The sequence below is a fragment of the Apis mellifera genome, linkage group LG2 (genome assembly GCF_003254395.2).
Source record: "Apis mellifera strain DH4 linkage group LG2, Amel_HAv3.1, whole genome shotgun sequence".
Lineage (NCBI taxonomy): Eukaryota > Metazoa > Arthropoda > Insecta > Hymenoptera > Apidae > Apis > Apis mellifera.
In genome coordinates, this window is record NC_037639.1 from 5,363,245 (window position 1) to 5,385,536 (window position 22,292).

Below are 22,292 nucleotides of genomic sequence, written 5' to 3' on the forward strand. Positions count from 1 at the left end.
ACACATGTTATCAGTGAAAAAAATAAAGTTGTGCTTGAAAAGTTCTTTATTGGTCAACCTAGTAAAAAAGTGAGAGCACCCGAATATAGCCCTTTCGAAACCATTCAACTTTTATTTGAAACATTTTTTAATATTCTTAATAATAAACGAGATATTTAACAAAAAGTATAAACGTCGAAATTCCCGCGATCGAAGAAAAATTTTTGGCCAAAAACTCGATTTTGTATTAGGAGAACATGATGTGACAGGAGGTCGACCTCCTAAAAATTTCTAATTTTTGCTATATCTCTTAAACTAATGGTTTTTCGATATAAGTGTGTTAATACTTTTTTATGGGAAATTTTACGCTCCATCGATTGGTGCTATAAAAAACACATGTTATCAGTGAAAAAAATAAAGTTGTGCTTGAAAAGTTCTTTATTGGTCAACCTAGTAAAAAAGTGAGAGCACCAGAATATAGCCCTTTCGAAACCATTCAACTTTTATTTGAAATATTTTTCGATATTATGATTAATAAACGAGATATTAAACAAAAAGTATAAAGATCGAAATTCTTCTGTCGAGGAAAAATCTTTGTCCAAAAATTCCACTTTGTATTAGGAGAACATGATACGATAGGAGGTCGATCGAAGAACTCTTCCAAGAAATGACGTCAAATTCTCGGAATCTCTGAAATTCTTCGAACTGACGTCAACTTCTGAGAATTTTTAAAATTCTTGGACATGACGTCAAATTCTCGGAAATTTCCAAGTGTTCGCACTGACGAATCTTTTGCTGAGAATTCGACTTTGTATTAGGATAACATGATACGATAGGAGGTTGATCGAAGAACTCTTCCAAGAAATGACGTCAAATTCTCGGAATGCCTGAATTTCTTGGAACTGACGTCAACTTCTGAGAATTTTTAAAGCTCTTGGACTTGACGTCAAATTTTCGGAAATTTCCAAATGCTCGAACTGATGAATCTTTTGGTTAGAATTCGATTTTGTATTAGGATTACATAATGTTATAGGAGGTCTCTCGAGATCTTTTTCCCGGAATTTTCGTTTTTCTTAGAATTGATATCTAATTCTTGGTATTTTTATGTATTCTTAAAAAAATAAAATTTTTGTCATTTTTTTATCTTTGTATGAAGGTAATATAATTTTGCAGGAAGTGTGGTTTTACTATCTTCAAAACTATAGATTTTTATAATCTTTTATATATTTACCTCTAAATGTTTTACCATTTGCATACTTACCTATACTGCTATTTTTTTTGTTTTTTTTTTTATCTTTTTTTTAATAGTTTGCTTAATTCTAAAAATACTTACCTTTCAAATACTGATCATTTATGTACATATTTATTACAGTTTTCATTTTTTTGAATTTTTATACTTTTTTTACAATAGTTTTTTTTAATTTTTGAACCTCTTAAAATATGACTGGTATCTTTTTGTTTTATTATTTTTGTACATGTATATTATCTTTTTTATATTTTGTAACTTTTTTTATGTTTCTCTTTTATTTTTTCATAATTTATAAATATAATATCTCTCTTGATATTAAAAAATATATCAACTTTATCACAGTTGAATATTTCCATAAACAAATGATATATTTCATACGATAAATTATATTTATAAGACAGTCAATATATATAGATATTATATGCTTACTTATATACATCATAATATCGATCGTACGAATGCATTATATCCTCCAATGCAAATTTCCGGCTGCAAGCATTGCCGGTTGAATTCTTCTCGGTGTGAAAGTAGTTTATGATCAACATTCCCGAGACGATCGTCCCAAAAGAATCGAGTTGTACGCAACTCGAACGACGCATAAACGTATGTACCTGGAATTATACTTCGTGCCAACGACTGTGTGTGCAACGAATGCTGTGGCAAAGTAAGTGGGTCACTTTGGAACCATGGATATATATGCTAGACATCGCCTTCGGCTAAATTACGACGTATAAAAGTATAATTTACTTTGTCGATTGTCTCTAAATAATGACCGATCTCGATCGATATAAAGAAAAACAATTAAGAGAATCGTTCAATCGTTTCTATAATTGTGATTTATTATTTACAATAGTTTATGCTTGTGAGGAAGAGAAATAGAATGAATATAGATCATATCGTGCACAGTAATCGATGAAAGTTTGGAGAAAGTTTAAAATTATTCTCCACAAACACTCTCAATTTACATGTTATATACAAAAATATATCACATTGTTACAATTTCCAATGAAATATATATAATAATAAGTATCATGTAAAACATTTTTCTGAACAAAATTGGAGATCAAATTTTAAGTTTTCTATTAAACGATTCCATCCAATATTTTCTACCAATTTATCAACATCTAAATTGAATTTATCTATCAAAAACTATTTCTTAGGATACAATTTTATATTGCTTTCAAACGATTCGTTCTTGAAGGAAGAGGAAAATGTAATGCTTGGCGTTACTAGTCGAAACGAAACACCTGGTTAATAAAAATGCAGTTCCAGTTGTTTTAGTCGCGTCAAGATCGATAGATCGAGGCCAATTACCCGGTAGTACGATTCACTTAGCCGAAGGAAAGTCTTTGGGATCGATACTCGATACTACCATCCCCAGGTCCCTTTGGATACTTTCTACTTTCATCGACCACGTTTATCGATGACTCAGAGACCGTTTGACTCTGATCTCGTTGCGATCAAACAACTGTGAAAATGAGATTCAATTTGGACGTAGAACGATTCATGAATTCTTTTCATTCGTAATTAATATAGTATTTGACAAAAAAAATTGAATTATAATTTGTATAAGAATATTTATTGTAGTTTAAATATTAAAAAATTCAACCTTTTAACTTACTGAAAAGATTTAATGAAAAGATACTTGAATGTAAAATAGCTAACAATTGATGATATGTTAAATGGTTTAATTTAAAAGATTTCTAATTTCCAAATATTCTCTCACCATTATACTTTACACTATAGAAAAATGTCACAAGATAGAAAAAGATAGATACAAGAGAGAAAAATATACAGCAGTGAAAATAGTGTAATAGTCTGAGTGTAATCTGGCTCTAAATTATTTTTATATAAGATGATAGAATTTCTCAAATTAAATTTATCCAAGGGGTGTATAATTAACACGACGTAATTCAAACAGATAAGAACAGGAAAAGTAATACAGTTAATCGAGTTTATATTTTATAATTGCACAGTCGTTTTAAAATCCCTGAGAACATCGAGATAATTTGCCTCCTTGAGAAAGTGATTCCAATTTTTTTTTTCCTCTCTCTCGCGTAATTACACTTTATCTTCACATTTCCGTTCAATCCTTACCGCGCCATCTCCCTTATTTTATTACTTGGAAGATCAGTGAAAGCGCGACGAGTAAATTACTTAATGGATTCGAGCGTTTTAGATACGTGTATACCACACTTCCATTATGACAAGCTTGGCCGTTTCGCGTTTTTAAACGCAGAAGAATACTTCGCGGTGGAAAATCATCGTGAAATTGATTTCACGTTCGACTCATCTGTATTATACGTTTATCTGTCCCTGATATAATGTAAATTTCCATATCTAATATCATAGCGCATATAACTATGCGTGTAACTCTGTTTGATTTATTACGTAATAAAAAAAAGAGAAAATGATATAATATTTTTTTAATTCGAGTAAAAGTTATTACATGCTATTAACTGAACGATGCTAACAATCTCAATCGTATTCCAATATCTCTACGTGGTGAACGCGTGTGTGATAAATATTCGTCTGTGACATCCGTTCAAAGATTGTCGAGAAACTCTCAGATACTCTTACATAATTTTGATATTATACCTTTCAAAAGTAAAAAGTTATATAAACGCGTATAATTTAATTATCTAACAAAATTCCATGATATGATTCTTCAAAAAAAGAATTAGAATCTTGTCTCGTTATTTAACATAAACAAAAAAAAAAAGGAAACTAAAATTTACGCACGAAACGAAGCAATAAAAAGAATACTTTAATTAGCAAAATAATAGAAGAAGAAGAAGAAGAAGAAGAAGAAAATAAAAGAATCCTTCACCGCACTCGACCTTATACATCTTTCATCCATTGAATTGCAAATCATGCTCGTCCAATATCTTAAAACTCACACAACAGAGCGCGTGTAACACATAGTATCGTTCTGGAAGAAATAAAAATGGTGCAAAATTAAAATCTCCCTCCCCAGGGAGACAAAGATCGAGTATGGTCAACCGATAATCGTCATATTGGCAAAATTTAACCACGGAATATCGCGAGATCTGTGGTTAAACGCTGTTGGTATTATCGATAACGGATGCGACGAGCGCAACCAAGATTTATAATCTTGAACGAGAGTCGAAGAGATTTTAACGCCGGAGGCTGAAACGAATCGGCAGCCACGAAAGTAGAACGATAAATCTGCGAACGGATAACTGGACGTTTAGCTTCCAGATTCTTCAAACCCTTAACGACTCGTGGCCCATGACGTGGGATTTATCGCCAGACACACACGCGTGTCATAAGTGTCTGACTTGTTTATGCGCTTATTCGTGGACAGAAAAAATAGCATGGTAATTTGAATTATCTTGTGACGATTGTTGAAACATTTTTCGAATAATTTTCGATCATTGGATTTGAATAGCGATAAGTGAAATTTTGAAGTTTGAAACTTTTGTTAAGCTTCGTTTAAAAAAAAAGAATCGAGAATTAAAAGGATCTTTCGTTTGAATTAATCTATGATTATTAAATTAATGTTTTCTCTTAAATATTTCATTTATTTTTTTGTTCAATTTTTACAAATGTCGATTATTCAAGAGAGAAATGATAAGATCGTAATCAAAATCTATTTCTATATATCATTTTTCAAAAATACAATTGTATTACAAATCGTTCCTCTCTGTAACTTTCCAATCATTCCTCGAATCATCTATCCATGACCATCGACAATAAATGAGAACGAGACAAAATCTCCTTGATTCCTTTAACCTGCACCTACTTAAGTTTCTTTGCTTTGTAGAATTGAAACCACGAATTGGAGCGTAAAATTCGCGTTCCACATAATTCTATATAAAAAAAAGAAAAAAAAAACTACTTTTCTATCTAACCATGCAATTCATTCAACATTAAACGTATGTGCCAAAGTTTACAATCATCGAGATTCCCTCCTATTTTTATTAACTAAGAAATTGTATATCTTTTGATATTCTCTGAAATTCTTCAATTCTAAGAAGAAATATACATTGGTTGACTTCAAATGTTCGATCGATGGGATTCACATGACAGAAAATTGAACACAACATCCACAAATTTTTCCAAGAAAATTTATATTTTAAAAAAGAATTTACATGTACAATACATCCGCCTTTAAATAATTATTGAAACGATACATTCCAGAAGAAATAAAATACAATTCTAATTTTAACGATTATATATTTTCTGAGTATCTACATGGTAATCGCGACCGTCCAAGTGTCAGAAACCAGTGCGTTTTCTCGAGTCGGGTTCGCTTGACCGTGAACCTGGTGTCGACGGAAGGCCAACCCTTGATCCTCGATTCATCTTCTTCGATAGTCATCGGTCGTCTGAATGAAAAGTGAAAAGTGGACGCGGTCGTGGAAGCAACGGCACACATATTTGCATCGGAGAAAGTCGCATCTCTCGTCTTCCCCTCGCCTCTTTCTCTCACGCTGCTCGCGCGCTACATAATCGATGCATTAACACCTTGCATAACTCGATTTCGCGGTATTAATCTCATCTCATTACGTGGAAACAGGATTCTACACGTGCGTGTATGCAGCAAAATTTCCATGCTCACTGGGAAATCTGGAGAAATTGAGAAGACTGGTATTAAACGTTTGAAGGAAGTAGAGTTATTTCGTTGCAAAATAAAAAGTGTGTATATGAAATGTTTTTAAAAATTTGAAGTAGAAATCATATTTATGCAATATCGAGCAGAAGAATAATTAAACGTACATGTGAATTTCTTCAAAACGAACTCGATCGTACGTATATTTCTTTTAATTCATTATTATTTCTTCTCTTCATGCAAGAAGATTATATTGAATCTTTTTATCTTGCAAACGATTAACGATATTCCTATTTCCAAAAAAAAATAATGATACGTTCAATCGATAACGAACGTAAGACAGTTCCGTTTTGAATCTTGACAAGATAATAATGCGCTCGAAATCCCTCGTTACGCATCGAGGCGTCTATCACACGGAAAAATTAAGATTCGCCACGAAGGATTCCACCGTGGATTGGACCGTTATCGTAGAAGCTATTATGTTCCTTGGTTCGTTTCGACGAGTGTACAAGGTGGCTAAATTACGGTCTCTACGAGGAACAGATGAACGGTAACGCCTCCGTGAGGATCCCGTCTGACAGAGAATCACGATAGATCGAACGATGTATTCTCGCCAGAGGGAAGAGGACAGCTTCGTCATCGACAGTTGCTATGCAACGGTACTTATGTAAGTAGTACATGAGGCAAATTTCTTCGAGATGTTTACTAATTTTTTTTCTTTTTTTTTCCTCGCTTCTTCTCCTTTCCGAGAGATTAATTTCTTTGGATTCTTTGGAATTGTTTTGAAATAGATTTGTAAACCGAATATCATTACGATAGTATGATATATATAAGTTATAAAAATAGATTATGTCTATTTTTTTTTTAATAATCCTGACTTCTGATGGAATATTGTTTTTTTTCTCCAATAGATCTATTGTTAGTAGAAATTGGAAAAATTGCAGTAATGTTAATTATCTTGAAATGTAATATTCTGTTTAGAAGGAGCGTTACTTCAAGAAAGGAATTTTTCCTGCAAGAAGAGGTAGCAATACAATATTTGTCCATCACGTAATCACTTGTTAAATTCCTGTAAAATAAGATCTGTATTAGATTGGAAAGGAATGATACGAAATGTTAAAAATATAATTGATTTGTATTTGATAATAAATATTATTTAAGCAAGATTAATAGAAAAATTGTTGTATAATAAAAAATTATACAGAAATTATATAACATGTAATAAACTCGTGTATATAATTTCACAAATGAGATTGTGATTTATTTCTACAAATTTTATATATTATTATAATAAAGAATTATTTAATTCTTTTAAATAATCTGCATACTAATTTAATTAATCCTTTTCTTTTTTATTACCTCTAGCCTGTATATCGATGAATCTCGATCAATAAATGACTCGGTAGATCGAAATAAAAAAAAGAAGGAATGAGAATTTTCCGAATGTATGACTTTTTTGAAATATTCCATAATCCACATCGTCGATGTGATCGACGCATTTCGAGTCGAACGTAGCAATGAATTGATTTAACGATAGCCTCGTAATTTATGACATCCTCCATTCTTTGCCAAGGTTGCCCGTTCATCAAGCCTTTTTTTCTTTTTTTTTTACACAATATTCAGTATCAGTAACAAGTGCAATCACGAGATAGAAAGGAAGGGCCTCGGTTCAGCGAACACGGCGGAAACTGTCGCCATTCGTTCACGCGAAATCCATTCACCGCAAGTGTAACTCGTTTCACTTTTATAAATTATTATTATTATACCGATCGATCGTTTACTTTGCAATCTTTCGATATTCTGTAATATATATATAAATTAATATAAAATTAAAATATTAATGCAATGGATAAATAAAAAAAGGCAATAAAAAAAAAGAATAATTTTATTCGATAAAAATATTTATATACAAGAAATTTGATAATTGTTGTTATTAATGTTATTCCAGAAATGCGTTGGTTTCGTGGCCACGCCGAGGCGCCAAAACTTTTGAGCCTAAGTCCTCTTCAAGCTGACGAAGACCTTGACGGAGCATCTTACCACTTTCATGCAGCGTCTCAGTACAGAGGTAAGAATCGTGAGAAAACACCGATACAATTACCTCACTGCTTACACCAGGATGCAATGTGAACTTTCATAATCCAAATTACGATCATTCTAACGTTAATTAGCCACTGATTAGCCATCTTGAAATCGAATATAACTTTCTGCACATATATTTCTCGAATATAAATTTTTAACACGTTCAAAATTCTGAAAATAAATAAAATGAAATGAATTATGAAAGGAATGTCAAGATTCAAAATCATGCAAATTTGTAATTTTTAAAGATACAATTTTAACAAGTATTCTTTAAACAATATCTCAATGAAAATAATATTGTTACCCAATAAACAGGATATCCTCACCCACAAGGTTTTTCGCACGAAATGTTTATAATTAAATCTTAATTACATTTATAAAATTATATTCGTGTACGATTCAAATTATGCTTTATTACAATCACATTCCTTTGACGATTCAATTCGATTCCAACGAAATCGCCAATACGCCTCGAAATTACTCATTTGGAATTTATACCATCTCCTTTCGATGTTGCTGCAATATTCACCGACTAATGTCGTGTTATTAGCTAACAGTATTGGCAGATTGGACGTAGATTATGTCTGTACCATCGAGATTTCATCTTGGGCGCGATTATTACTCGAGATTGCATCCACAAACACTCGTGCAAAAAAAAAGAAGAAAAAAAAAGTCTCATTATTTCACATATACTTACTCTTTGACGAAAATTCATTTTTATCTCCGCCATTTTATTCACTAATCCTTTTCTTCTCATTAATAATAAAAATAGATCTAGAAATTTTAATATCTTTTTCATAAAAACAAGATATTCTAAGATATATTTATAATAAATAATTAATAAAAAGATATTTTTTAATCTTAAGATACTTATATTATAATTCCAAGAATTTGCTTGGTATTTTATCTTTCAATTAGAATTATACAATGTTACAAGATTTCATTAAATTATGAAAATGTTTTCTATGTCTCTATTTTACGATGAATGTGCATTACGTAGCATTAATGATTAATAAAATTAGTATTTATTCACGTCAAATCACGTCCATGGATTAGAATCATTCTAAAAATAAAAAAAAAATCAGGTCATTAATTACTGGCGGTAAGAAATTTATTAGACAGCATTTATATTTATTTTTATGTACATACCTTGATAAATGGTGAATAATTATACGCGTAAATATTTCACCACTCCATTCTTAATGGATTAATAATCTCCGTATTTCGAGTCTCGGTTCTCTTCAAAAACGCGCAAAAGTTTCACTCCGAGCCGATGCTCGTTTTTCGTGCGTCGTTTCATTAAAGCCTCTTTCGAAAGTGAAGAAACTTTGCATAGCCTCGTTAGCTTCGTGAGAGCCTCTTTTTTACGAACCCAGTCTACGTTAGGCCACGAAACAGGAGAGATTTACCTCGTTCGTCATGATGAACTCAGCAACACGTGTTAAACGCGTGTTGCACGTATTGGAAAACATGTTAATATGCTTAATAAGCCGATACTTTGTTAAAATATGTGAGAAGGGAATTACAATATGTTGATTGTATTCTTTCGAATCTTGGCTACTTCTTGAAATTACTTGGAACTTCAATTATTGACAATAAATATAATTATAAATAATATATAATAAAATAATATTACGTATTAATTTTTGATTTTATATATCGTATAAATATTTCATTTATATTTAATGTAACAAATAGATGAGATTGATTTTATCTAGAAGAGATGATTAAATTATTTTCAGAGAAAAATTTATTATTGAATATACTTCATTTCTTGCTACCAAATTGCAGATAATATTGTTTTATATCATATCATATAAAAATCTGCTGTATCACGTCTTTACTTTATCTTGTTCAATTTAAATTATTCCATTTTTTTTCTCAAAAAATTCTCATTAATTTTTTGTTCCCAGACAAAAATCAACGATATGCAAACAAGCTGCATTCCAATATTATCTCCGTTAACGATAAAAGGCAAAAATCTGACGTTTCCATTAAAACTATTTACACGATGTAGCAAAATATTGTATGTGATTCACGCATACAAAATTCAAAAAGAATTCGTAATAATTTGGAGAATCGATTTCACAATTCTTAGGATTTTAGCCGTACATATAAAAACATGTTTTGCAAATCTTTGATCATTTATTTCATTTCCGCGTAAAATTCCTGTGTAACATCTATTTTTATCTCGTCTCATTCCAATCCGTCGTAAAATTACACCATCGGAATATTTCAAATATTTTAATATTTTCTGTTTACTAGTCAATTTCTTGAATTTTTCGAACAAACATCGGATCGCAATTATTCGCACCGAATCACGTAATGTTTAATGTAATTCTGAATAATAATAATTTCGTGTTATCAATGCAATCGGTGATACGACGATATCATAAAATAATAATTGGATTAGCAGATACGTTCCTTTGAGTAAAACTGTGTGTTCAATCTCAATGAGTATTTACATAGCCGACAAAAGAACACCCTCACAGGAAACCGCAGTGTTAGTCACTTCTATGAACACTGGGATAACATCATTGTGGTTTTTAGCATGATATATGTGTGAACCTGTCACTATTTTTATAGATATTTCATAATTCTTAATCGTGGAACTGAATTAATGACATCAATTTTAATCTGGCTAAAAGAAGACAGAAAATTAAAACGTGTAATACAAATGTTATGTTCATTTTATGTTACGATGATAATAATTCAAATCGTCAAATAAAAAAAATCAAATATTAAATAAGTATATTCCATACGAAATAAAATTTAACACAAATGAATTGTAATCATTCGCGGTTGATAAAATAAAAAGAAAATCGATTCTCGTACAAGTTTATTATATTTAAAAAATAATCAAGTATAAAAACGTTGAAAATTTAAAATGAAATGAAATCTCATTTTATATTCTATATCTCTAATTACATTTTGTAATCAGAATATTTCATTTTCTTTATTTATGGTGTTCAAGCAAAAGAATTTCTACGTAAACTTTTTCTTTCAATCTGAGAAACGAAACGGTTGGATTTTGCGAAGTCAGCTCGCATTCTAGACGAAAAGGTAGTGGCATTAGTGGCCAACATCAAGTTTGCAACGTTACGTGGACATTAACGGGTTTCTTCACGGCAAAAACGACCGGTGGTTAAAGATTTCGTAATGGTGTGTCGTTTGCGGGCGGGGAAATTGCGAATTATTTAAATCACTGTTTGAGGGAAAGGTTGGAAAAATTCTGCGGCATCAAGTTACACTCTTCAAACTCAATATTGTGCAATGTAAAATTCGAAGAGGCGTGTTTCTTTGATCCTTATTTACTTTTGTACAAAGTATCGTGAAATATCTTCACAGAAGATTATTATGGTTATTTCTCTTTATGTTTTCTATTACATACATATATATATACATGTTTAAATAACTTTATTTTTGTTTCCTCAAAATAATCTTATAGTTTTTGTTTATAATTATTTTAAATATTATTCATGAAATAATAAAATTTGCGCGTTTCAAATATCTTCATAATTTTCTCCATTGAATATATAATTTATTACATGAATAAAGAATTATAAAACGTGTGTTTTCATAAATATGATAAATGTGAGAAAAAGTAAAAAAAATGCATATGAACTTTAACTATATACATTCACACAAATAAACATTAAATATAATACTGCATTAATATCTTCTTCATAATACTCATTTACATTAATATCTTTTTTTTCAAACTTCTTATATATCGTGGAAAAGATAAAATTCTGTTTAAATGCCAATATTTACAATAAAGCAATTAACACTATCATAAAAATGTTAGGCATCATCATGGCACGTTATCTTCAACAATTTTCATACTATTATTTTCTTCTTTAAAAGACAACTTACTATCACTTCGCATATTGATCATTGCTGTGTCTCGCGAAATTTTACAACAACTTATCTTCCAAAATAATTGCGCAAATGATCGAAATTTTTGCCGTTAGAAATGTCAGAGTGGATTTAGCGAATTGTAGGAAATGTGTTACACGCGATATCTATATTTCTCGAGTATCGACGATAATGATAGAGAGCCGAGCTAAGAATTGCACGGTAAATAGACCTTTGGATCGTTCCGAACGGGATTGAGAAGAAAACGTTTCACAACTGAAGAAAGTGGGGATCAATTTTGCGGTAAATGTAACACGACCAACTGGCATAAAAGGAAAGAGCTGCCAAAGAAAGATGATTTTATTAAAACGTTACTTCCTCTATCTTTAAATTGAAATTCTGATGTAGATATATAATAACAATTGCAAACTGATAAATTACCTTTTAAAATATAAATTACTAGAGAAATTGTAAAATGAAATTTACAAAACACAATTTGCAAACAAATATATATATAATAATAATAAATCTGTGAAATTATCTTCCAGGAAATAATACGAATATTATCAAAGATAAATTGCAAAAACTTTATGAAATTTATATAATAATTAATCTGAAGCGATAAGCTATCTTTTAGGAAATAATATTGAAAATTATTTCTCTCGACGAAAAATATAATATTTTTTTTCTAATAGATCCATTATTCAATTTTAATTATTGGATGATACACAAATCTGAAATTTTGAATTTTAATTATTTATATTCTCTCAAATTCCAATGATTATTCTAAATATCATTACCTCCGAGTTCTCACATAACGCCACTTCCGATTCTCTCCTCTTCCAATTTCTCTTCGTGTGACTATTTTTATTATCGCTCGAGAGCAAAGCGCTCACGTGAATTGCTCATACGGGATGTCCTGTCTTCCACACATCCTGTACGATTCCTTGTCTTGAGCGTCTCCGCTCAAACTCATATACCGTCACGGTTCGAGGAAGGCGATCATTTTCGTCGCGGCTGTCACTGTTAAACGAAGTTTCGACTTGTGCACACACGTTTCGCGCTCGTCGATCGTTTCCTTGGAAGGATGACTAACAACGTTTGGTACGACAGAACGTTGTACGACGCGAACGACTCCAAGACAATTGTCGATATCCATCAATTTTTAAAATGTAATTCGCGTTAATTGTGTTTGATTAGAATTCGAATTTTCGATTCGACATGAAATATATTTTTTCGTCATTATCTACTGATTTTTATAATTTATAAATTATAATTGAACAGAATTGTTAAAAATTTTTTGTAATTATAACTCGTTTAATGATAGTGATTTATTGAACGTGATTAAGAGTGATTTTTGTTATCAGTGATAATAGTGGATTGTAATTCTTGACAATGATCTTGTGAAATACAACGATGTTTTTTGAATGTTGCCATAAATTTGAAACATTAAATGATAATTGAAGAATAATCTTGTATCGGTGCAATGCGATGAGTTTTAATAGTGATGCTGCATTGGAATATAAATTTATTAGCAACAAATTAAAATTAAATATACGATTTATTTATATATATAAGTCTTTTTTATATATTATTATTTGAATTAAATTAATAGTTGAAAAGAAATATACATATATATACACTTGGAAATAAAACAATTCTTAAAAATCAATTTTATTATATCATAATATTTTATTATTCTTAACTGAAATTTTATGTATATATAATTTTCTAATTCAATTTTGAAAATAATTAGATACACGATAATTTTATGCATAATAGAATATTTGAAAAATTGCTATATGTAAATCTCAAATAAAATAGGCTTCTATTGAATATTGAATATTGAATATTGAATATTAAATATTGTTCAAATAGATTCAATATAAAATTATGATTAATTATTTTTACAGTCTTCCAGTCATTCAGTAAACTTGTCATGTTATGTCTAATTATTCATTTGATGTGTCAGTCACAAATATTCGTTTTACATTCATTGTGCAAAGTCTTAAAATCAGAAGTTTCAAAGGAAAGACAGTCTAGTAGTGATGAAATAGAGGTGTAAATAGCACTGACAAACATTTCAATGGGCATTATGAATATAGCAAAGAGATGTGCAAAGAATTCTCAATACTTTTCCTTGACAAAGCTTTTGAAATAAAAAAAATCTATTTATAATGTAATCACTTTGTAATTTACAACTACATTGTAATTTACAATTACTTCTCTCACAATATGATTAAAATTAAAATTAAATTTACAAGTCATTAATTTTTTCTCAGTATTACTATTGTTTTAAAAAATTACCTACCATAAGCTACTGTTATATAAAAAAGAAAATAAAAAAATAAATAAACTTTTAACTCTAAATGTTTATACATCCATTTCTAATCTTGATTAAATTTTTAATAATTCCTTATTTTTTTTTTTTTTTATTTCCATTCTTTGATAACTTATATTTAATCTTTATTATTCAAAATAATTCCTATTTAATAAAATATAATACTTTAAAAAAAAAATTCTACTACTTCTATTTTGTAATAATTCTAAGCAAAGCATAAGTCATAATGTATTAAATCATTTCTCGTACCTTCACAGACTTGTCTCCGGTGCGATGGGCTCGCCGGAAGTCGTCGAGCTCCGAGTCGGAGAGGAACTGCTACAACGTGCAGACGTCGCAGGTGACCACCGAGCGGAGTCCCACCAAGAAGAACAAAAAGAGAATCCAGAAAGAGAGGCGGAGGGTATGCGAGAAACGAAACCCGTTGTTGGACCGCGTGAAAAATACCAGGTTGAGCTTCTTCAAGGATCGAGATTCGGACGAGGAGGAGCAAGAAGAGGACGAAGAGCCGGAGAAGCTGCAATTTCGTTCCATGTGCGAGTTGAACCAGCACAGCCTCACCAGAAACGAGTTTCGTAGATCGGTCTGTGAATCAGATTTGAAAGAGATCATCGAGGAGGAGAAAACTCAGGCAAAGAGGAAAAGACGGTCGAAATCGCAGAGCAGATTACCTCATCGAAAGCAGCAGGAGGATCGCTCCTCGTTCCTGGGTCTGCGATCATCCGCTGGCCAGAAGATGGCGACTTTGTCCGACGACATAATCGAGGAAACCGTAGGTCAACAGAATCGAAGGTGGCGGAAGAGTAGAGAGTTCGTTCAGGATCATCAGACACCGAGACGGTCGTCCATGGATCACGTTCTAGAAGGTTCTACCAGCACCGAGGATGCAACGTTCAAAGATGGCTCTCAGTTTGACAGTATAACACCGTCGAGCTGTTTGGCAGCCAAGTTTCGGGCAATGCAGGACAAGTATCTGAAAAGTTCCACCAGCAAGTTAATAGCGAAGATCTACAAGAAGGAGGGTAAGGACAAGGAAAGAAGAAGACTGAGGAGTTTCTCGTACGGCACTTTGCCCGGCCTCGAGGAGCTCAGAACGAATCCCCTTTACGAGGAACAGGATCAGGATGACAACGATTCCGGTATCCTGGACAACGACTCCGCCACCAGCTCTTTGCTCGACGACAGGTGCAGCAGTAGCGCCTCTGGACTGTTAACCACGCTCAACGATTCGTCCTTGAATTCACCACCCCAGTTACCACCGAGGAAACCTTCGTCCTCCATCGTGGACGTTGAAAGAACAGCGAAGATGTTCTCCAGTTTGGACGTCTATTGTGGAAGGAACGAGGGGAGAGGTTGCAGAAAGGACATGTCCAGGTTTAACGCTCTTGAAGATTCCTCGAGCCAGATCTGTCAAGCTGCGAACAACGAACTGATAGATCGACAGGATCGTGACAGCTCGAAATTGTCCGAAGAGAAGAACGTGATCGAGAGGTTGAACAGTAAAGACTGTTTAAGGTCGGAGAACTATCAAAGCTCCAGGCTTTCTGTTATCAGGAACAGGTCTTACACCACGGAGACGATGGTCGTGAAGCTTCCTAGAGAGAGTTCGGATCAGTGTCTGGGCATCTTCATCGCGAAAACAGCGGAATCCAGTCCCGGTTACCTGGTGGCTCATGTAGTGCCTAATGGGTTGGCCGATAAAGAAGGCACTTTGAGGATAGGCGACGAAATTTTGATAGTTAATGGGAAGAGGCTACGAGGGTTGAGCATGGCCGAGGCTAGGAAGATTCTTGGAAGCGGAAATGGACCTGGCGACGTGGACATCGTCGTCTCCAGGTACTCGGCTGTTGACCAGTCCCCTAAGAAGCTGACAGAGAGCAGCGTTGACTACGAGAACGTTCATATGGAGAATGGCCACGGTGTCATCGTGGAGAATTCACCTGGTACGCACTTCAGAAAACATCAGACGAAGCATCATCGGGACAGGAAGAACGAGTGTAACAGGACTGGCTCCTCGGATAAGGCTGTCGTGGAGAATGGTACGAGCTCTCAAAATGTTTCGAATTTTTGCACGCTGCCAAGGAGGCCTAGGAACACCGTCTCGACGTTCCTCACCGTCGTGTTTCAGAAGGGTCCTGGAAAGAAATCGCTGGGATTCACTATTGTGGGTGGAAGCGATAGTCCTAAGGGAAGCATCGGTGAGTAATTTATTTTCAATTATATATAACAACGATATTATTAAGATTAAGATTCACGTGAGAAATGAAAATTTTTCGAGATTCAATGATAATAATAATGAAAGGGAAATGAAATGAAAACATTTCATATCTATAAAAAATTTCTACTGATTTTTTTTTTTTAAATAATATGGATAATTATAATTGTATTTTCTGTTATGTTTCCATTTGTGCGTTTCACATATTTGTTTCATCTATAAAAGAATGTTTACATTATTTTCTACCTTCAATCTATGCTATGTATTGTTTGTTGTATATAAGATTAACAGTAACTATTTTGGGGGATAAATAATTAATATTGTATAAATTTGGTATAGGTACTAATATGTTAAATCCATGCTAATATTAAAGACTAATATAATATTAATTTTAAAGCTAGTTTTCATCAACGTGCTATCTTAATTTAAATGCAGTAAAAATGTTTAACAACTATTATCTATTATGCAAGGCAACGTCGTTAATATTCGTTGTTTAATATTATTATAGCGTATTAAATGAATTAATTATTTAACTAATTCAAAAATAAAATATATGATACATTACATATATATTCTAATAATAATATATTCTTTAAGCTGATTTAAATTAATGTTAAAACTAATAAATAATTAAATTTGCTTTACAATAATTTTTTTAAAAAGATTTAAATTTTTAACAAGATTAAAGCGACACTATACTTTACTATAATTACTTGTTATTCAATTTATATTTAATCTCAAATTATGTAACTATATTAAAAATGTTTAAAGCTATATATAATATTATTGTTAAATTTCAAAAATGCTAACACAATATATCTAGAAATCTATCTCAAGTTTCTAATGATTAGATGTATCAAAAATTTCCAAAACTTCAACATTCGTTAACATTTCACTTTGACGAAAATCTTTTTAACTTTTTTAAAATTATTCTACATAAACTAGAACAATAAATAACATTATAAACACTTAAATATTAATCTAGTGTTAAACATTTCAATTCTGGCAACTCACCTGAAATTAACATAAGTATCTTAAACTTAACGATTAAACATATTCAATATTCATAAACAATATTTCTTCTTCTCAACATTTCAATATCAAAATACTCAAAAACAAAATAACTTTATAAATATTATAAATATTATAAACCTTAACATTATTTATATCGTTTATACTATCGCATTTCAACTTGTTTAAACTTTCAACACGATAGAATATTATAATAACTTGCAAAAATTTCAAAATTTCTCCCTCGTTTCTATGTATTATCCTAAATATTATATACTTTGACAAAATACTTTAAACCTCTTTTCAAAACTTGCAAAAACATATATATTTAACATTTCGTTAAATATCTAAATTTAAATTGTATTACTTTGAATGGAATACAAAATCTTCAATTGTAAATTAAATAACTCTTAAAATTGAATACTTGCACAAGTATTTATATAAAATATAAAATCCCTAACATTAATATTAATACAAACGATCAAAATTCATTCATTGCAACACAATCTCTCAATCAGTACAATAGTATCATTCATATAATTAAAATGATCAAAAATCCTCATCCCTATCTAAATCCCTTCAACCCCTCATCCTAATCTAATTTCAAAAAGAATTCGTTGCTCCAAAAATGATTTCCAAATAACCTGACCAAATAAAGATATCGATTTTCGAAATGCTTGCTTTCTATTTTTCTCGCGAAGCGGTACTCTTCGTGGACGCGCACGTTTAATGGTCGACCCGAGCAGAAATAGCTTAGAAACACGGACGTCGATTTCCCGGCACAACGTTTACAAGCTCGCCTCTTGTCGATAAATTGCCTCCGCGTGTATACAAGCGGTCTCGAGTTTTACGCGCTCGTTACGCTACGATCCTAGAAAGAGCGTGGAACTTGCGTTTCGTAAGCACGCATCTGGAGTATCGGCGCGAGCTTCGAGTTGTTTTACATTCGTGTAAAATGAAGGAGGGAGAGGTATATGCGTGGATGTAGTTCGCCTCTTGAACGATGAAGAGGAGGATCGCCGTGAAATCGTTCGAGCTAGTTTAGAGTCGAGAAAAGTTTTGGAGGGTTTGGAAGTGTTTGGTTTAGTTTCTGTAATGTATATATATATTTTTTTTTAGAGAGAGAGGAGAAGGAATTGATAAGAGAGAGAGAGAGAATTGATTGCTTGGATTTTAATACTTTGAATTATTATTTATATTGAAATGATGTAATGAGTTGAATATGATTATGGGACAGGAAAATACAAGGAAGAAATTATTTATATTTAAATTGTTAAGATAAATTTGATTCGCGGTAATTCATTGATTTAATGTTTAAATTAGGAATAGATTTTAATATAGTTCAAAGTATTTAATTCATATACGATAATATATTGTAAAGAATTAAATTTGTGTAAGAGATGGAGATCAAGCGGATACAGCGCGGAGACAACGATTTAAAAAATTAATTTTGAGAGCATGACGAATTAGATGGTTAAGATATTATGATTTTATTCATTTTAATTTCATTAGGAATATTTCTTTTTTAAAATACATTCTTTTAAAAATAAATTATAGTATCATAGAATCGTCCATTTAAATTTTGCATTATCAAATTAATTTAAAAAAAGAAGATTTTTAAATTTTATTTTTTCGTGCTAGATAAAGATGCAATAATTCAAATAAAAGAAATAATAATATTTATCTTGTTTGAAAATACATAATTTATCACTATCGTCGCTAAAACAAAAATATGGAAATTAAATTTTAAAATAAAACTTATTCAAAGCACAATCTTCCTCGCAATTCAATTCATTAAAATTCTCATAATGATACAAAACAAAATCTGAATCTTCTAAATTCTAGAATTCTAAATTTTAATTGTTATAAAAATTTTTTCTACAAATTACAAATTGTTACGTTAAACACTACATTGTCAGAGCTTGTCTATAAAGTTTATTTATTATAATACTATTCAATTTCATCAAATCAATATGTTAATAAATTATCTGCGAGTAAATAATTAATAATTATCACGTTAATAATATTTCTTTATCGAATTCATTTCGATTAATCGTTGCTTAGTTTCCTTCCTTTAATCCATAACGCTATACTATTCTATATAATTATGTTTGTTACAGGTATCTTTATAAAATCGGTATTGCCAGGGGGGCAAGCCGCAGAAGATGGCCGTTTGCGAGCAGGTGACGAGATTTTGGCAGTGAATGGCCACGTCTGTCACGACTTGACCCATAGAAAGGCCGTTCAGCTTTTCCGTAATATCAAAACTGGACCGGTTGCTTTGCACCTTTGTAGACGCATTAAAAATAAGGAACTACAGTGAGTACGGCAGTGTTATCCTGTTGCATAGTTTTACACAACTTAACATTAGATGATTGTATTAAAAAAAAAAGGAAAAAAGAAAGTTGAATTAAAAGAATGTATATTATAAAATTGTATATTAGATATTCTCGTATTGATTATGTAAAAGTAATAGGATTAATCATACTAATTTTTCAATTTTAAAAAGTAAAATATTTAAAATAGATATAAAATTAAATTGTTTTTCAAAAACTATGTTTTCAAGAAAAATTTAATCAAAAGAAAATTGAATCTTTATTTAAAAAGTTTTATCTAATATCTTTTGATTTTATTTTTCTTATATATTTCCAGAATATTCTTAGTTTTTTTATTTTACGATAAACGTATAGTAGAATATTCCAAAAATGTGAATATTTATCTGAAATATAATTATATCGTTTTAATATTTATTTCAATAATATATTTAATAATTGAATCCAAACTTTTACATAATCAACACGAAACATATATATATATTAATTATTTAATTATATAACATATTAAACTTTTAAAATAAAAATGGGATTTTAAATATTAATAATATTAATAATTCTTTATACTTTTTTTTTTCAGGACGACAAAGGCTAAGTCGTGCGCAGACCTTCTACTCGTCGACGCGTGAAGAAAATCTGTATAAGAAGATTGTAAAAACGAAGAAAATATTTCCGTGACCGTTGTAAAAATGAATTCGGGACCTGTACATATTGTAAATTTGTAAAATCTCTTGAAATAAAACTATTATTTAATAACTATCGAAAAATTACGTTGTCGATCGTTTCGCATCATTTTCTTTCGCAAACAACAGATTCCTCAAACACCTTAAAATTACGACCTCTTTATTGTCCTCTATAATAATAATAATAATAATAATAATAATAATAATAGTAATAATAGTAATAATAATAATAAAAATAATAATAATAAAAGAAATTGCATACAATAAATTCACGCTGTTTCAACGTACCTGTATAAAATCTTATAGTCATGATAATAATATAATAGAATAATAAAAATAATATAATAATAATAGTCAATAAGAATCAATAATAATAATAATAATAATAACCATTTGATAATAAACTTAATCATTACGCAATTGCGACACCGCGTTAAATAAATTAATTAAAACAAACATCAAAGATCAAAGATTCGTTCTGATAGACTAGAATCCTAAAACTTCGTATGCAGCGAACATTAGGTCGCTTAAAATCGATTCGAAAGAGCACTTCCGGTGGGCAGATTCGTCCACGTTGCCTCCTTCTCAGCATGGCGCGGATTTTTGCGTACTTTTTGGATACCTGTAACACACAAAATTTATTCTCTTGTAGAATAATTAATTTTGTAACGTTATATATTTGGAAAATTATTTATTACCAATGACCATCCATTTTCATATTGATGTTAAATGATTCTACGATTCTTTATATTAATTATTTATGTGCTAAAGATCCAAAATTATTAACGTAAAATTATATTTTATACGAGGATACTATTTTTAATAAAAATTAATTTATTTATAAAGTTAATTATTACTCATTTGCTATAGAATTGTAATGGTATTGAAAAATATTAATGTGATGAGTTTTGTTTAATACCTGTGTCTCCTTGTGATTTCTAACTCGACAGGACCTTCCCTTACTGCCTTGAACAATTCGATTACTTCTTGATGAGTATAACCACGCAGCACTTTTCCGTTTAAACTTAAAATTTCGTCACCTGGAACAAAAATTCGAATATTGTATTAGTTAAATACATTCGAAGAAGAATTAGAGAATCGAATTGATTAAACGATGCTCTGTTAACAAAAATTTATATATTTTTATATATAAATTTTTTTTATATTTTATTTATATATTTATAAATCATCAATTTGATATTATTAATTTAAATAAAACAACTAGAATATGAATATACATTTACAAAAAAATTCAAAGATAGAAAACATGCTCAACTTATGTAAAAAATACATAAGATATCAACAAATTTCTATTCGAGATTATTTCATTAATCATACTTGATTATCAAAATATCAATAAATCTAATCTCTGTCCATCAACTTTTCCATTCGTTTCGATCTTTAAAATCGATCTTTCAAACAATACGTCAACACCCTATATACCTTGTCAATCATAATTCGAGGATCCAAGAAACAAATCTCGTTCGACTCGAACGTTTCCAATTTTGGAACAGCTCGAACGGGGGCTTAGCCTTTTGGCAGCAGGCGAAGATGCATCGATCCTGTACTTATGCAACCGAAACGGCCGACGGCCCGTTATGCAAGCATGCGGCAGGGTGCAGTGGCACGAGGAAACCACGGACGTTCGCGTGCTCGTAAAAAGTGTCAGGATCGGTTGAAACTCGAAACGCGTTGCGTGAAACCTGCCTATAGAACGTGTTGCCGCCTACCGCGTCGGGAGCCATCGCAAAAATCGCGTAGAAGACAGGGACGACACGCGTGTGCGCGAAATTCGATTCGACGTCGACATCGCGGCTTTTCTTCCACGAGGAAACTTCCTCTTTGATCGAACCTTTCTTTTTTTCTCTTAAAAAAAAAAAAAAAAATTTGTTGTCGAGCATCTATAGTTGTCTCTTTTTTCTTTCTTTCTAATCAAAACGTTCTTTTCTAACATCTATTTTAATA

General features: G+C 31.0%; 2 protein-coding genes and 1 long non-coding RNA gene across 7 annotated transcripts in view; 1 reads left to right on the plus strand and 2 right to left on the minus strand.

Annotated features, from left to right (window-relative positions):
• The window catches only part of LOC100578420, a 54,565-nt gene extending 34,151 nt beyond the window's left edge, over positions 1-20,414 (plus strand). Inside the window, exons 2-6 of one of the 3 annotated variants that reach the window (XR_001702239.2) lie at positions 7,753-7,872; positions 14,343-16,124; positions 16,214-16,283; positions 19,432-19,630; positions 20,225-20,414. Coding sequence is in view for 2 of the 3 variants with exons in the window: in XM_003249771.4 (XP_003249819.2) it covers positions 7,755-7,872; positions 14,343-16,283; positions 19,432-19,630; positions 20,225-20,273 (2,307 nt within the window). In the remaining variant the exon portion in view is untranslated. Of the gene's footprint in view, positions 1-7,752; positions 7,873-12,568; positions 12,917-14,342; positions 16,284-19,431; positions 19,631-20,224 lie in introns of those variants that run through there. The other 2 variants (XM_003249771.4, XM_006561079.3) reach the window with 2 other exon arrangements.
• On the minus strand, positions 5,227-8,704 carry LOC107964083. The gene is made up of 5 exons (XR_001702240.2): positions 8,259-8,704; positions 7,715-8,057; positions 7,164-7,604; positions 5,972-6,873; positions 5,227-5,821 (listed from the first exon to the last, which is right to left on the minus strand). It is a non-coding gene; the product is annotated as an uncharacterized LOC107964083 (long non-coding RNA).
• A 56-nt stretch (positions 20,415-20,470) lies between the features above and the next one.
• LOC408714 (uncharacterized protein DDB_G0286591) overlaps positions 20,471-22,292 on the minus strand; it is a 98,048-nt gene continuing 96,226 nt past the window's right edge. For all 3 annotated transcript variants that reach the window (XM_006561081.3, XM_006561080.3, XM_026446397.1), the window contains 2 exons: positions 21,247-21,367; positions 20,471-20,949 (listed from right to left, as the gene is read on the minus strand). In XM_006561081.3, the coding sequence (XP_006561144.2) occupies positions 20,913-20,949; positions 21,247-21,367 (158 nt within the window). In that variant the 3' untranslated portion in view covers positions 20,471-20,912. The remainder of the gene's footprint in view (positions 20,950-21,246; positions 21,368-22,292) is intronic.